The 15,725-nt window shown below is 47.0% G+C and overlaps 2 protein-coding genes across 10 annotated transcripts in view; one reads left to right on the top strand and one right to left on the bottom strand.

Moving 5' to 3' along the window:
• Positions 1-1,623: 1,623 nt before the first annotated feature.
• vma12 (vacuolar ATPase assembly factor VMA12) lies at positions 1,624-15,317 on the bottom strand. 3 transcript variants are annotated; one of them, XM_078422596.1, is made up of 7 exons: positions 14,998-15,317; positions 11,314-11,552; positions 7,806-7,879; positions 7,447-7,536; positions 7,272-7,311; positions 5,964-6,076; positions 1,624-4,787 (listed from the first exon to the last, which is right to left on the bottom strand). In XM_078422596.1, exons 2-7 carry the CDS (start codon positions 11,495-11,497, stop codon positions 4,692-4,694), a joined length of 597 nt encoding a protein of 198 aa, XP_078278722.1. In that variant the 5' UTR covers positions 11,498-11,552; positions 14,998-15,317; the 3' UTR covers positions 1,624-4,691. The 3 variants fall into 3 exon arrangements, with proteins under 3 accessions (XP_078278722.1, XP_078278721.1, XP_078278720.1); XM_078422595.1 differs by having other exon boundaries at positions 7,272-7,314; positions 15,062-15,311; XM_078422594.1 differs by having other exon boundaries at positions 7,272-7,314; positions 14,998-15,310.
• The window catches only part of poldip2 (polymerase (DNA-directed), delta interacting protein 2), a 35,534-nt gene continuing 34,961 nt past the window's right edge, over positions 15,153-15,725 (top strand). For 4 of the 7 annotated variants that reach the window (XM_078422588.1, XM_078422586.1, XM_078422587.1 and 1 more), the window contains exon 1: positions 15,153-15,330. In XM_078422588.1, coding sequence (XP_078278714.1) covers positions 15,197-15,330 — 134 coding nt within the window. In that variant the 5' untranslated portion in view covers positions 15,153-15,196. The remainder of the gene's footprint in view (positions 15,331-15,725) is intronic. The other 3 variants (XM_078422590.1, XM_078422589.1, XM_078422592.1) reach the window with 2 other exon arrangements.

Genomic DNA, 15,725 nt, shown 5'->3' on the forward strand with positions numbered 1-15,725 from the left:
ATTTTGGGTGTGCAACGGTTCAGGCAGCATCTATGGAGAGATGGAATGGATGACGTTTTGGGTCGAGACCATTCTTCAGACAGAAAACGTTTTTTCCTTCTCGGGTGGCAGAAATTCCACGCAGATCTAACTGGAGGAAAGGGAGCGGGCTTGTTTCGCTAGCCCTCCTCCTGCATCTGCCCCACCGTCCACACCATGTGGTGGTTTATATGGACAGGGAGCAGGTAGCCCAGTGGAATGGGCCACGACTCAGGCCCATGTTCCGAGGGTACAATGAAGGCAGACGTGGGCAGTGTTGGGTGGCAGGAGCTTTTTTGGTAAAGCAAAGAGTCAGAAACACATTTATAAAATGGATGCAATAGAAACAGTGAGTTCCTTTAAGTAGAGAACCTCTGTGTCACCATTCTGTTCCTGTGCAGTATACAGATGCAGTTTCCCCTCTCTATCGCTCTTCCCACCACCACCCCCTGTGGTGACTAAACCTGTGCAGATTAAATGAAATAAAGATTGCCTAAGCTCTGGCTCCTGAACCTTTTGCTGCAAGACTTTCTGATCCTTTTACTAATCCAGACTATAACACAATTGTATAGCTTCATTCAAAGGAGAAGGCAATAATAACTTTTTTTCATTATTTTATATCTAAAACCCTTTGATTTACAACAATCAGATTGTTCTATACTGATGAGCCTCTCAGATGATCTTTTAATTACAGGAGGATTTTTCTATATCTGAACATCATCAACTATTACTCTGCTTCAAAGCCTCATCGTCGTTCCAGTTACAAACCTGCCCTCCACCTGCCCTTTGAGTGGGATCTCTGAGAGACAGTTATCTTCAACAATCTCTTAATCCTGATTTCAATCTCGTTAAGTGTGAGGAAACACAGAGTCCCACCCTTTGCTGAGTGACACTACCACATCTGCATTTTAGTTATCTTAATGGAGATCAGATTAATGCACCCCCCCCCCCCACCCCCGTGTTGAATTAATCTGCTGGTTACATGTCCTGCCGCGCAGCGCACGGTCAGGCTTGGACAAGACACAATTCCATCAAACCTGCTCCCATTCCCTGTGCACTCTGCAGAGCAGAGATTCTGGTGAATTGGTTGGCAGGGAACATTTACTCAAGGCAAGGACATTAATATTACACCTCTGGAAACTCCAGACCTGACAGCAGCATCAGTGCACCCACAGATTAGGAATCTGCCTGTGGGAAAGGGGTATTGTCAGCACATTGTGACAGGTTTCCTTGGGGAGAGGATACTGAGTCTCAGCAAAGGTGGATGTTACTGAGCTTCAGGATCGGGCGATTGAGGGACTATCTATCTCACTGCCCTTCTCTTTCCCCTCATTTGCCAGTATCTCCCCTTCTCTTCTTGTATCTCTTTCTCTCTCTCACCATTTCCTTCCACCCCCCCTTCCCTCCCCTCATCTCCATGTATCTCTCTCTCTCCATTCTCCCCCCCCCCCCCCCCCCCATCCTTCTCTGGGCTGCAACAGCTCACACCAATTCCATTCAGATGCTGTCCATTAGCAATCAGTTCTGTGCTGTCTCGGCCCTGGACATGAGAGAGAAAATAGAATAGAGCGGGCTATTTTTTTTAAAAGAAAAGATTTATTTGCAATAGTTACAATATTCACATCATTGTTAAGGTAAAACTCTTGAGTGGACCTGTGAATTGCTACATTGGCCAGGCTCAGGAGCAGGCCAATGAGGTGCCCCAACCCACATACCCTCCTCCTCCTCCACAGGCTGGTTCTACCAGAACTTGAGGAGCAGCATCGTCATTCAGACTGGGGCTGCAACCTCACACTCGAGGTCAACACTCCAGGCCGCAGAAACTGCAGGCAGCCTGGTAGTCAGTGAACCAGTTGAGAAACCTGTGGTACTGCTCAGGGCAGCTCAGGTCCCTGATATGAAGGGGGAAGACTCTTGTGTTGAGTGACCACCACTAGGGACTCGCCCTGCAATAGGTGAGGAAGCAGAGAGTTCAAGAGCAATGCCCACAGGAAGACCGTTGTGGTGTGGTGTGGAGCTTTAAGAGTTGATCAAATTGTGTGGGACCAGGTTCCAAGGAGATCCCATGGATGAATGCAGCTGAGGGAATCAGCTCAGACAGAACGGTCCCACTTGAGCCACTCCTCGATAGGTCTGCAGGGAGCTTTGGCCAAAAGCCTTGGTGGTGTTCAGATCCATCGGGGATGAGCCTGCCCCACGAGCAGCCACTCTGCCAGAGAAACCCCCCCACCCCGTGCTTGTAGGACTCCCTGGGCTTGAATGTAATTACTAACCAGACTCGGAGCAGCTCCAGGGAAGGACAGGCAACTAACTCCCTCAGAGCTGGGAGCTGTGTCTTCCTTTCGGCAGTAGGAAAAATCCACCCTGCTCTTCCCTGCACTGGGGCAGCGCAAGGAACAGCTTTACACAGCAATAACTTTTACATCGTATTTTGTTTCCATGTAACCACCAGCTTGCCCCTGCCAAGGTGACTTGGTTCTAGAGTGCTCTTGGAGAGGGAAAGGGTGGTGAATGCTAGAATGTCTGGGACTGGTGTGCATTACTACATTAAGTTTTTTTAGTGATGTTTGAAATCATGGTAAAGATATTTTAAAACAAAAAAAGATATTAACAAAAGGAACACATGGAATGCCTGGGGTACAAAGGCCAGAAAAAGGATCAGACACAGAGTGAAGCTCCCTCTACACCATCCCATCACACATACCTAGGAGACAGAGACAGAACAAAGCTTCCTCTATTCACTCTCCCATCACACACTCCCAGGACACAGGTTGCATGTGTTCAAGCAAATTCAATGGACTTCATTCCAAATATTTAAGTGTGGTCATTATTAAAATGCAGGACTGTCAGAGGTCAATGTTACATTGCTAGGTCCTAAAGCTGCCATCAAATGCCAACATAGTTCAAGTGAAACAATTACAGGAACTCCATTCTCATGGAGAAGTGGACTGAGTGTTTTACTGCGCACACACATGACTCCTCATGCAGGCTTCTGTGGGAGTCATCGGGTAATGAGTTTAGCATGTCACTCACTCCACTCAACACAAGGCATGTTCCAAAGTTTAACTGACATTTATTTTATATTTAATAAAGTCTTTGGACTGAAATATTCGATTCAAAATATTCAAGTTGACAGGGAAGCCTTATCTGGTGCCCACACTAACTACAGGGCCAGATCTTACCATGAGACCAGTTTTAACCAGATTGCAGGCCCCTTTTCATTAAAGGTGTTCCCTCTCAGGGAACCTTGTTCTCACATTTGACTCTGCATACAAACATATGGTGGACTCTGCTTAGCTCTGAGTTCACTTGCTCCCAATGAAGCAATGTCTCAATTTTCAAAGTCCATACCTCCGCCAGCCCCCTCTAGTCTTGCAGCCTCCTCTAATTCCATCCTCACAACTCTTCCTGATGTTAAACACTGTCTTCAGGGCGTTCTATTGCCAAGGCCCTAAACTCTGGAATTTCCTTCCTAAACCTCTGTTTCTCTCCCCCTTCCCCCTTCAAGATGTTCCTTAAAATCTACCTCTTTTACCAAGCTTTTGGTCATCCTCCCTGTGTCAGCTTACATTTGCTCCTTTGAATGTTTAGCTATGTGTAAAGTGCTATGTGTAAAGTTATTGCTTTAGCTGGAACCTGTCAAACACCAGTATGTACTTCAGTCTGAGGTTCCCAAGGCCAGTAACTCTGCATCACCCTTCGTAGGATGCAGTGAATGGAGTTGTTCACGCTGGGAGACACCTTCCACTCACCAAGCCAGCTTCACAACCAAGCACGAGATGTCCTTTAACAAAAGGGAACACATACGCAACAGCAAACTCAAGTGACAGGTCTAGAATCTCAGTCAGAATCACCACACTCCATCACAAGTGGGTTGCTTCATAAGAATGAAACACTGGGACTAACCCAAGGTATCTATAGAAAAGAGGTCTTTGGGTGGGCTGAGAAGGGGCAGGAAGATTTGATGATTCTAGTTTCTCCTGGGTTCCTGATCATTGCTTCTCCAGGAAAGATACAAAGAGATAAATATCAGCACCCCACTTGCCTCCCCCTTACACCAACAGATTGTACACTCCCCACACAGACATACCCACGCTTTACCACTCCCAGTCAGAAACAACCCAATCCCAGTCAGTCATAAAGACTTTGAAGTGAAATGTTAATAAGCCTCTTTCCACAGATGCTGACTGACCTGCTGAGTATTCTCTGGTTTTGTTTCAGATCTGAGCGATTCTTTGGGGCATTTTGTCATGGTTGTAGCACTGGTTATATAATCAAGAGATAGAAAGTTATACACATTGTGAAATTAAATTCAGCTAAAGGATATTGAGAACAAAGCCAGCAGATTGTCAGAAGACACAACTTGCTCAGCAATGTTCTTTGTGGGAGAGAATCTGTGGTTCTTACCTGGACTGAATAGACACACATCAACCTAATTACTCCTTACATACTCATAAAGTAACACATAAAACAACAAATAAACCTTGGCGGCAGCACAAGAACATGTACAGATAACATATGGCATCACAAAGGTGTTTGCAGAGTCGATATTTGTAGGTAGAGAGCTTCCAGCATTCCCGCAGGGCGAGAGCCACACAAAGCCTATTCCAGCCAGACCTTGTGGTGAAGCATGTGGCTGGTCCGACGAGACCACAACCGGGGGTCCATGCCAGCTACATCTCTCCCAGTTCTCCTTCCATTGTGCGCACGAGCACGTAGAGCTCAGCCAACCCCACCACTGACGCAACAATCAGTCCACTGAGAACACACTGTGGCAGAAGGAGAGACAGGCAACGTCAGAGAACAAGGTCTACCATAGGCTTGTGCAACCACATCATCCATTCTAGTGTATGCATTGCTGCCAGGCATCCAGAGCAGACCCACGTACTCCTCTGTTCTCCAGCACAGGGAGACTGAAGGAAGCCAACAGCATGTTGCCCAGGGCCACTACAGATGTTCATTGTTCAGTCTGATTCCTGACCGCATGCCAGAAACCGCAGCTCACAGGAGTACAGGCCCCACATTCCATTCACTCCAATAATGAAGTGTTGGCCCATAGACACAGGCCAGGTTCCCCATTAACATTACCCCAGCTGACAAACATCTCCCCATCAAATCCAAAACCCCGGCATCGGATTTTCCCAAGCCCAAACACTCCCTCACAAATCCCTCTTCGTCAAAGCCCACCCTACCATCTCTATTCTTCATCGAACCATGGGATCCATAGTTCCTGAAAGTGGCAATGCAAGTACATACGTGGTAAAGAAGGCATATAGTACGCTTGCCTTCATTGGTCAAGGCATTGAGTGTAAGAGTGAGGAAGTCATGTTGTTGCTTTATAAAACTTTGCTCAAGCAGCATTTGGAGTACTGTGTGTCGTTCTGGTCACAGCAAGGATGTGGAGGTTTTGAACGTGGTGCAGAAGAGGTTTACCAGAATGCTACCAGGATTTGAGAGTATTACATATAAAGAGAGGTTGAACAAACTTGGTTTTCTCTGGAACATCGGAGGTTGCGGAGAGACCTGATAGAAGTAGATAAAATTCTGAAAGGCATAGATAGGGTGGACAGTCAGAAGCATTTTCCAGAGTGGAAATGTCAGACACCAGAAGGCATGGCTTTAAGGTGAGAGGGGGCAAACATTAAAGGACATGTGCAAGGTAAGTTCTTTGTTACAAAGTGGGTTGGGGGTTCCTGGAACTCGCTGCCAGGAGTGATGGTGGAGACAAATACTATGGTAGCATTTAAGAGGCATTTAAATGGGCACATGGATATGCTGGGAATGTAGGGATAAGGGTCACGTGCAGGCAGAGATTAGTTTAACTTGGCATCATGTATGGCACAAACATTGTTGTCTGAAAGGGCCTGATCCTGTGCTGTACTGATCAATGTTCTGTTAAACACCTCCCATCAATTATCTTGGTCCCATGCGATACCCACACTCACCGCAGCCGGCTCCGTGAACAAGTACTGACTACCGAGGTAGGCGCAGGCAAACGCTGCCCCCACCGTCACCAAAAAGTTAAAGATGGTTACCACCACGGCCTTGGCGGATCGCACTGCAACACCAACAGAAAGAGGTAGACATCAGCAAGGGTCAAAAGCCGATCCAACACAGGAGATCGACAGTGCTGGTCACAGCTAGGCAACCAAAAGCCCAGAACCAGAGGAACCGGCTCTGTGTTCTGTAAATAGGAGCAGCATTTCTAAAGTGATGCTGATGCAAAATGAAGAGCAGAAGTTAATTTAGACTAACCTTGCCCACTGGATACAGCAGCCAGGAGCTCCTCTGATCACCCACAGACACTACGGCTACCCCATCCCTGCTGTGAGCAGCAGAGACCTTGCTTTATCATTGTGTTTCAGGTTTTCTACATCAACGAGATGGACCCTTCCCACATTCATACCAGACACTTGGAGATTGGGGAAAAACACGGGCGAGTTGCAGAGTGATGTACCAGGAACCTCATATAACTGGGTGGTGGGGCTGTTCCTAGTTAACAGGCCATATGGAAAAATCTCAATCATCTACCCACTGTGCCCCATTGGGATGCTCTATCTTCCCATAAGATCACCTCTCATCCTTTGAACTCCAAAGAGTATCGACCTTACCTGTTTAATGGAGACACAAGAGACTGCAGATGCTGGAACCTTGAGCAAAAGTTCTAGAGGAACTCAATGGGTAGCATCTTTGGAGAGAATGGCCAGATGACATTTTGGGTTGGAACCCTTCTTCAGATCTGCTTTGCCTGACTTGACAGGATGCTCCATCCGGAGCTCCTGGGCGAGGTGCAGATGACCAGATGGTTATGAAGGCTCCCCTTCCACTACCCAACCTCAATAGAACCCGCTGCAGTCTCAACGTTATTTTATAACACCTCCCAGCTGAACAATAAACGCTCAGATGACAAAGTCACTCTGAGACTTTGGTATACAAGTGCCAGATTGTTGCCAGAGTGACCAACTCATTCTACAGTGGAATCAACTAAAACTGCAGTGACCAGAATCTGAATCAAAACCAATTGCTGGAAGAACTCAGCCAGACAGGTAGGTCCTGTGGAAAGAAGTTCTCAGGAAGGCTTCCTGACCTGAAATGTTAAATAAATATTTTTTCCACAAGTGCTGCCTGACTGGCTGAGATCCTCCATCATTTCCCATGTCATTTTATTCCACATTCGGTCCTGCTCGTCTTTAACTTCATTTTGAATAGACGTGATTTGAAACAAATCCAATGGAAAATCTTCAGCCACTCGCCTTGCCTTCCCACATCTCCAATTGTGCCGTATCGGTTTATCTGCTAAGAAACAAAAGATAAAGGGAAGTTAGCACCAAGCCATGGTTTTATCCCCAGCCAGGCTGCCCTGCTCCTGGACACAGGGCTACACCTGTGAGCGGGCAGCACCAAAACCCCTGGAGAAGATCACACCACCTGGCAGTTGACATTTCTGGTGATCCGTCTGTACTCTTCATTTGCCATCTTTGCTTTGATCCTGTCCAATCTGGCCACCAGCTGTGGGTTCTGAAAGGAACAGGGACGACATGAGAAGATTATTAACATTTCATAACTGTTAACCTGTAACCGCTCTCTCCTCAGAGTGCTGACTCCTTTTGGGACTCTGCTGTTTGCAAACAGGGGGTCAACCATCAGCTTACTAGATTAAGAAACCAGTGTCCAGGAGAAACCAGAAACCAGCAGAGTCCAGTGCAGAGCCAGTGCCAGATTAAGGGCAGTATTCCGCACCACCCCCCCCCCCCTCTCAGTTATCTCCTCACATCTTCTATACTGACCCTCTCAGGCAGCTTCACTTCTGGTGTAAATATTTCTGCACCCTCCAGAAGTTCATGAAGATACACAGGGAACCCTGCAAACATAGAACATTGAATAGTACAATAAGTAAAAACACACAAACCATCACAGCTCAGTCAAGATGATATAGGGCTACAGAACGACAGGTGAGGGCCCCACTCAATTGACTCGCTAACCATCTTTAAATGGTTATCAGGTCACTCAATTTATTCCAGCTTTACTGAGCTAGCGCTCCAGATGGTAGAACCACAGGAGGAGCTCCTCTATTTCACAACTGTAGGAGTGACATCTGAGCCACGACTGAGGGGGCAGCTAGGGAGGGAGGGGGACAGTCGAGAGGGGACAGGGGGCAGCTGGGGCGGAAGAGATGATGCCGGGGAGGGGAGCCAGGGAGGGGAAGAGGGGGGGAGGGGGAGCCTGCACCCTGATAACAGCCACTCATGAGCTGCTTGCTTGGCAGGATGGAAAGAATGATTCAATTATACTTTAATGTCAAAAGTATCTCAGTACAGCGGAATGCTTTGTTTTGCTTGGAACCCAGTAAAATCATGTAGCAGACCTCACCTAGGCAGTACACAAGCATCACCACAGTTTGGCGCCAACAAAGTTACATCAGTTCACCGAACAGTCTACTGCCTGCCGCCGCTGCATGTGGCAACAGCCCCCCCTCCCACCGGGTCCCCCTTCTTCCTCGTCCCCACCACCAGGTCCCCATCATTCTCGGCGCTTCCCCCCCCATCTGCTACAGGGATCCGTGCAGGGACCTCAACTTTTTACGTGTTGTGGATGAGAGCGAGAAGATGTGGTTGCTGGTTCAGACAGATATGAAAGCAATGTAGCGACAAAGTGATGTAGCTTGGTGAAAGCGTGGGCAAAAACATGACAAATGACGGGTAATGTGGGAAAATGTGAAATTGGCAGGAAAAAAGAGCATTGCTTTTGTAGGGGGTGTCTCCCTGTCAGACGTGGAGGCAGGACTGAGGCCACTGAGCAGTAGTAGTGACTGTAAAAGAACGGTAAAAAGGGAGCACAGTATTGCTAGAGGGGTCCTATGAAGGCGTTTGGTCCATATCCCTTTAAGCATTTCCTATCCGTGTATCTGTCCATATATCATTTAAATGTTGTATTTGTACCCACTTCCTCTGGTGAATTGTTTCACATATCCTTCAGAGTTGCAAATGTTGAGTGAGGGAGAACCAGTGTGTGAGCAGTCCCGTTCTGAGGGAGTACTACACTTTCAGTTAGTGGGGGGTGGGGGAAGGACAAAGGTCATTGATTTTTTGTTGAACAGACAGTGCTAATGGGATTCACTATTCAGTGAAGATAATACAGGCAGTTTGAGCATACTACACAGACTGAGTTTGAGTGTCTGACAGTGGGCTACCATGCGACTTAAAAATTGCAAACTCCTATTTACGTAGCACCTTTCATGTCCTCATTTCCCAAAACGTACATCAACATGTAACTTTTTAAGTTCAGTCACTATTGTAAAGACAGATTTGCTTTTTTTGCATGGGGAAGGTTTCACAAACCTTAATTGAAATGGAATTATAATAATCGTGTGATAGATTTTATACAGCATAGAAACAGGGTCTTCAACCCAACCAGTCATGGTGACCAAGGCACCTACCTGGGCTAGTCCTATTTGTCTGCGTTTAGCTCATATTTCTCTCAACATTTCCTGCCGGTGTATCTATCCATATATCATTTAAATGTTGTATTTATACCCACCACTACCACTTCCTCTGGCAACTCGTTTCACATATCCACTACCCACTCTGTGAAAAAGTTGACAGTCAAGTCCCTTTTAAATGGCTGAGCAAAAATCAAAATGCTGGAAGAATTCTGTGGGTCAGGCAGCATGTAAAGGAGAAATGAATAAACGATGTTTCAAGTTAGGACACTTCTCCAGAATGGCAGCCTCTTCCTGTGCTGTACTGTTCTGTGTTTTCAATTGTCCAAATTAAATTACTGCTATTCTTTGTCCCACATTCCCAGTTGATTTCAATCCTGTTGCATTCTTAGACAAACTTCTTCAATATCCACTGTACCAACAAATTTGGTGTCATCTGCAATTTCCCATGCACAAAGCCATGCTGACTATCCCTATCAGTCCTTGCCGTTGCAAATACAGATAGATCCTATCTCTCAGAATCCCCTCCAGTCACTTATCATATCATATCATATCATATACATACAGCCGGAAACAGGCCTTTTCGGCCCTCCAAGTCCGTGCCGCCCAGTGATCCCCGTACATTTACCCAGCCAATTAACCTACATACCTGTACGTCTTTGGAGTGTGGGAGGAAACCGAAGATCTCGGAGTAAACCCACGCAGGTCACGGGGAGAACGTACAAACTCCTTACAGTGCAGCACCCGTAGTCAGGATCGAACCTGAGTCTCCGGCGCTGCATTCGCTGCAAAGCAGCAACTCTACCGCTGCGCTACCGTGCCGCCCTTACCCACCATTGCTGTCAGGCTCACTGACCTGTAGTTCCCTGGCTTGTCCCTACAGCTGTACTTAAATAAACACAGCATTAGCCAGCCTTCAGTCTTCCGTTACCTCATCTGTAGCTAACAATGCTACAAATATCTCTGCCTGGGCAACAGCAATATCTCTGCCTGGGCAACAGCAATTTCTTATCTAGCTTCCCACAATGTTCTAGGGTGCACTTGGTCAGGCCCCACAGGTTTATCCATGGGATTTATCCAGATATTTATTTAAAACTGCCAGCACCTCCTTTTTTGTGAAAAAAAGACATTAAGTTCAAGAGGAACTCAGCGGGTCAGCAGCATCTTTGGAGAACATGGATTGGTGATGTTTCAGGTCAGGTCCGAATCCCAACCCAAATCGTCACCATGTTCTCCAGAGATGCTGCCTGACCCACTGACTCACTCCACCACATTGTGTCCTTTTATGTAAACCAACATCTGCAATTCCTTGTATCTCTATCCTCTTTTGTGAATATGTTTCAAAACATCTCTATTTTCCACCATGATTTCCATAGTTTCCATAACCTGTGTAGGAAAGAACTGCAGATGCTAGTTTAAATCAAAGGTAGACACAAAATGCTGGAGTAACTCAGTGGGACAGGCAGCATCTCTGGAGAGAAGGAACAGTGACGTTTCAGGTCGAGACCGTCTGAAGAAGGGTCTTGACCCGAAAGGTCACCCATTCCTTCTCTCCAGAGATGTTCCCTGTCCCACGGAGTTACTCCAGCATTTTGTATCTAGCTTCCATAAGCTCCTCCACAATAAATACAAATTAGAAATATTCATTTAAGACGTTGTCCATCTCCTGTGGCTCCACACATAGACAACTGCACTGATCCTTAAGGGGACATATGCTCTCCCTAGTTACTCTGTTACTCTTAGTATAGATAAATGACCAGTGAGGGCTTTTTGTGGTTGTTAAATCCTACATCCCAGCATTAAACATAAAGAATAATGAGATTAAAAACCAGCCATTTTTTTTCCGATTTACTCACCTTTTGTTTCCAAGAATATGTGGAGTTTTCTCAGGAGTGTGAAAGGAATCGTGGGGGTGGGTTTCGTTCCTGTGAAGCAGGATTTGAGTTCAGCATGCAGATCCATGGGCAGAGAATGGTCATCTTTTAGTACGAGGTCAAGCTGTTGTAGGAAGCCATCGCTCACTTGTAGGGAATGTGCCATCGGTGTTGGACGGTTAGAAATCCCAAATGGAGCAGCGGGGCACCAAAGTAGCAGTCTGAGGGAGGGGGGTCACAACAAACATATTACCACCAAGCAAAATAGATGGTAGGACCAGTATCAAAACAGAAGATTTTAAATAAAATTCCAACCTATAATCTCCCTAGAATTTATAATTGCCAAGAGTCCTTGAGTTAATTAAATCAATATACAATTCATTTCAAAGGTTCAAAGGTATTTTATTGTCACGTGTACCAATTAAGGTACAGTGAAACTCGATTTACCATAGTCATACTAGAAAAAGCAACCAAGACACACAACTACATAAAAGTTAACATAAACATCCACCACAGTGGATTCCCCACATTCCTCATTGTGATAGAAGGCAATAAAGTCTAATCTTCTTCTCTCTTCATTCTTTAATCTAATCTTACAGGAATAGGTACATTTCTAATACACGTCATTAAAAAGCATGAAGTGAAAGTATGTTTAGAATACATAACACAATAACGATGTTATTGGACTGGCAATCCTGAGGCTCCACCATGACAATTGGAAAGTTTACATTCAATTTATTTAATACATCTGAACGAAAAGGTCAACAACAGGAACATTAATCATGAAATTCATGGGGTTCACTTGTTCAATAGGTAAGGAATTCCACTACCCCTTATCAATCTGGCCTGATCTTTTAATTCATTTTTAGTATATGAGCTCACTAGCAAGGCCAGCATCTTGTAGAGATATGAGGGACAGATAGGGTGGTAGGAGCAGTACAAGGGTGGTAGGGGGATATGGAAAATATAAGGAGGTGAGTCATGGGGACTTGAATAGTGAGGCTTAAACAATTATGAAAGGCATGAAGGATAGGAAGGGGTGCGGGTTTACAAGTTATAGAAGTTGAATTAGACTATTCGGCCCATCGTGTCTCCTCCGCCATTCAATCATGGCTGATCTCTGCCTCCTAATCCCATTTTCCTGCCTTCTCTCCATAACCTTTGACACCTGTTATAATCAAGAATTTGTCTATATCTGCCTTACAAATATCCACTGACTTGGCCTCGACAGCCCTCTGTGACAATGAGTTTCACAGATTAACTACCCTCTGACTAAAGAAGTTCCTCCGCACCTCCTTTCTAAAAGAGCACCCTATAATGCTGAGGCTATGACCTCTAGTCCTACACTTTCCCAACAGTGGAAACATCCTTTCCACATCCACTCCATCTATGCCTTTCATTATTCTGTAAGTTTCAATGAGATCTGAACTTTCTGAACTCCAGTAAGTACAGGCCAGTGCTGTCAAGCACTCATCATAGGCTAACCCACTCAATCCTGGAATCATTCTTGTAAACCCCCTCTGGGCCCAAATTTGCTCACAGTACTCCAAATGCGACCTGACCAGCACCTTATAGAGCCTCAGCATTACATCTCAGGTAAAGGGGGCAGAGAGAGGAATGAGAGGGGCAGTGATGGATGGGCAGTAGGACGGGTTGGGAGTCAGATGGACACTGAGGCATGAGAGGGGTGGAGGATTGGTTTGTAGAAGAGGGCTGTGAAGGAAGGAATGAACAGCAGAAACTGTACTGTTAGGACAGGAAGTGAGACATGATATAGACAGGTGGGGACAGAAATAGTGGGGTCAGGAGGTGACAACATTGCAATTGTTGGTTGTCAACAGACAGTGGGGGGTAAAGAGGGCAATGGGAAAAGGTAATGAGGGAGTGAAAAGGGCAGGGAGAGGAGGCCGGGCACTGGCGGATATCAGGCACGAAGACGACAAATTGGGTTGCAAGAACTACTACAAATATGTAAATGGAAAAAGATTGGCAAGGGTGAAGGTAGTCCCCAATAGGGACAAATGAGTAAATAAGGAACTGCAGAGGAATTATACAAATACTTTATTCAGTAAACACAGGAAATGCCATGACTAACCACCGGGTGGCGCCAGTACTGACTGCCTCGCCAACAGCCTGTCTGTCCTTTCCTTTGAGTTTTAATAGTATGTGTTAAATGTATGTTTTTAATGTTCTTGAGCTTGTTTTATGTGGGAGGTGGGGGGGGGGAGGCGGATAGGGTTGGGGGAAACATTTTCTAATCTCACCTCGACGGAGAGGCGATTTCTTTCCGTATCGTATCTCCGTCCGCACTGCAGCCTAACATTGAGGAGTTGGCGGCCTTTGCTGGAAACCTATTTCGAGAGCTCAACCGTGGGTAATGTTGACCTATGGTCTCTGACCAGAGACCGATTTCGGGAACTCCAAGCTGCGGGAGTTTCGATCGCCCTGACGCGGGGACTTTGTAGATACATTTCTGGTTTTACTGTTGTGCATCTGGTCCATAATCCAGGCCGGGTTTTGTACTGCGTTATCCTGGTGTTAGTTGGGAGACTATCCTGAGGGCTGGAGGTAACGGTAGCCAACATCTGTACTGCCAATGATCTGCTGAAAGTAGTGAGGCAGGGATCACCGCTTTGTGGCCTTTCATAATGACCCCGTTCTCGATAACCAGCTCATCTCTAACGGGAAAGTACGGCTATACAGAGAGTGGTAACATATGCCCGGGCAACCGTGTCGAATGACGGACGCGAACGACTGCAAAGTGTCGTCCTCCGCCGTGTGTGCCACTAACATGTCCACACAAGACGAGGGGAGATGATCGACCATCATTACGTCAAAACAATCCTTCTCGGAGCATGCTCGTTAAATTTCCTCAAGGACCACGATGGACGCGGAGACACGCTACGCACAAATCGAGAAAGAACTGTTGGCGGTTGTCTTCACATGCGAAAAGTTCAATTACTACATTTTCGGCAAGACTGTCATTGTGGAGACTGATCACCAACCACTGATTTCCATACTGAACAAACCACTCCATGCTGCCCTGGCGAGACTGCAACGGATGCTGCTGCATCTCCAAAAATACGACATTACATTAATTTACAAACCCGGCAAGGACATGCACCTGGCTGACACCCGTGCGCCCAGGAAGACCTAAAACCAGACATACATCTACAGACTTCAACCGCCAGCTGCGGGAACTTTGATCGCCACGACGGATGGTTCGACTGCCCTGACTGCGGGAGAATAAAGAGGAAGTAGATTGGACTTTTTTGCCTTCCATCACAGTGAGGAATCCGTTGTGGTGGATGTTGATGCTAACTTTTATGTAGTTGTGTGTCTTATGTAGTTGCAGTTGTTTCTGCTTTTTTTTCCGTATGGCTGTATGGTAATTTGCATATCACTGTACCTTAATTCGCATATCACTGTACCAATAAAAGACCTTTGAAACCTTTGAATACTCAACAAATCAGGCAGCATCCGTGGATAGGGAGGAAATCTGCAAAACATTCACATTCGCTGCACCATGACACGATCGCACTCCCACCGTCCATCAAGTACCACCCATCGTCCCAGACAGCTGGGGCTTTGATCTCGAGGCCCGGCACGGAATTTGTAAAATCCCACTGACAGATTCGTTGGTCCGATTTCGATGTTAAATCTCACCTGAGCGAATGGAAACGGCCACGACCTGAGGTAATACCGCAACGAGCGCTGACCTTGCTCTTACCCCAAGCTCAGGCTTCAAGCCTCACTGGGCCCGTCGGCATGGCGACCTGCGCCATCTTGGTTGTGGGCAGCGCGGGTCCGACCTGGCGTTGAGAGCCGGTCCCGCCCCGCAGCACAAGCCCCGCCTCGCACTGTCATGGCGGCTCCGGCCCTAGGCTTCTGCGTGTCGGCCTTAGCCAGGCATTCCGTCGCTGCTTTTCGGGTCATCGCCGTGTGCCGCGCCTGCAGCATCGGCCAGCGCCATCAGCAAGTCCGGCTCCTATCGTCCAGGTAAGACCCCGGTTCGGCGCGAGCGCCACCGCAAGCCTCGGGCTCGGCCAGAAAGAAGTCCGATAACAGGCGGTGCAAGTGCGGAACTGTTTGAGGGAATTACTCGTGTTTCACCGCTCATCCAATTGTCTGCTCTCTCCCCTCGCCCACGGTGCATCGTCCTGGCCCGATGTCCCCCCCCCCCCGGGTACGGTCCCGTGCCTCCTACAGCGAGCGCGGGTCAAGAAGTCAAGTCACGGTGCGCAGTGAAATGAAAGTGGCAATGCCTGCTGATTGTGCACAAAAAAGAATTACAGTTACAGCATATAAATACTGGGTTCAGGCCCACCACTTCGGGCATGCTTCGGGCCTGGTGTCCCCCACTCTGGGCATAGCCACAGTACCGGCCCGGTGCC

This window comes from Rhinoraja longicauda, chromosome 26 (assembly GCF_053455715.1).
Source record: "Rhinoraja longicauda isolate Sanriku21f chromosome 26, sRhiLon1.1, whole genome shotgun sequence".
NCBI classification, from domain to species: domain Eukaryota; kingdom Metazoa; phylum Chordata; class Chondrichthyes; order Rajiformes; family Arhynchobatidae; genus Rhinoraja; species Rhinoraja longicauda.

Excerpts from the sequence above, each read along its gene's own strand:
- vma12 (XM_078422595.1), bottom strand. The coding sequence starts at position 11,497 with ATGGCACATTCCCTACAAGTGAGCGATGGCTTCCTACAACAGCTTGAC. Across the intron at positions 7,880-11,313 it reads CATATTCTTGGAAACAAAAG|GGTTCCCTGTGTATCTTCAT; the intron begins GTGAGTAAATCG and ends CTATGTTTGCAG. Across the intron at positions 7,537-7,805 it reads AAGTGAAGCTGCCTGAGAGG|AACCCACAGCTGGTGGCCAG; the intron begins GTCAGTATAGAA and ends TGTTCCTTTCAG.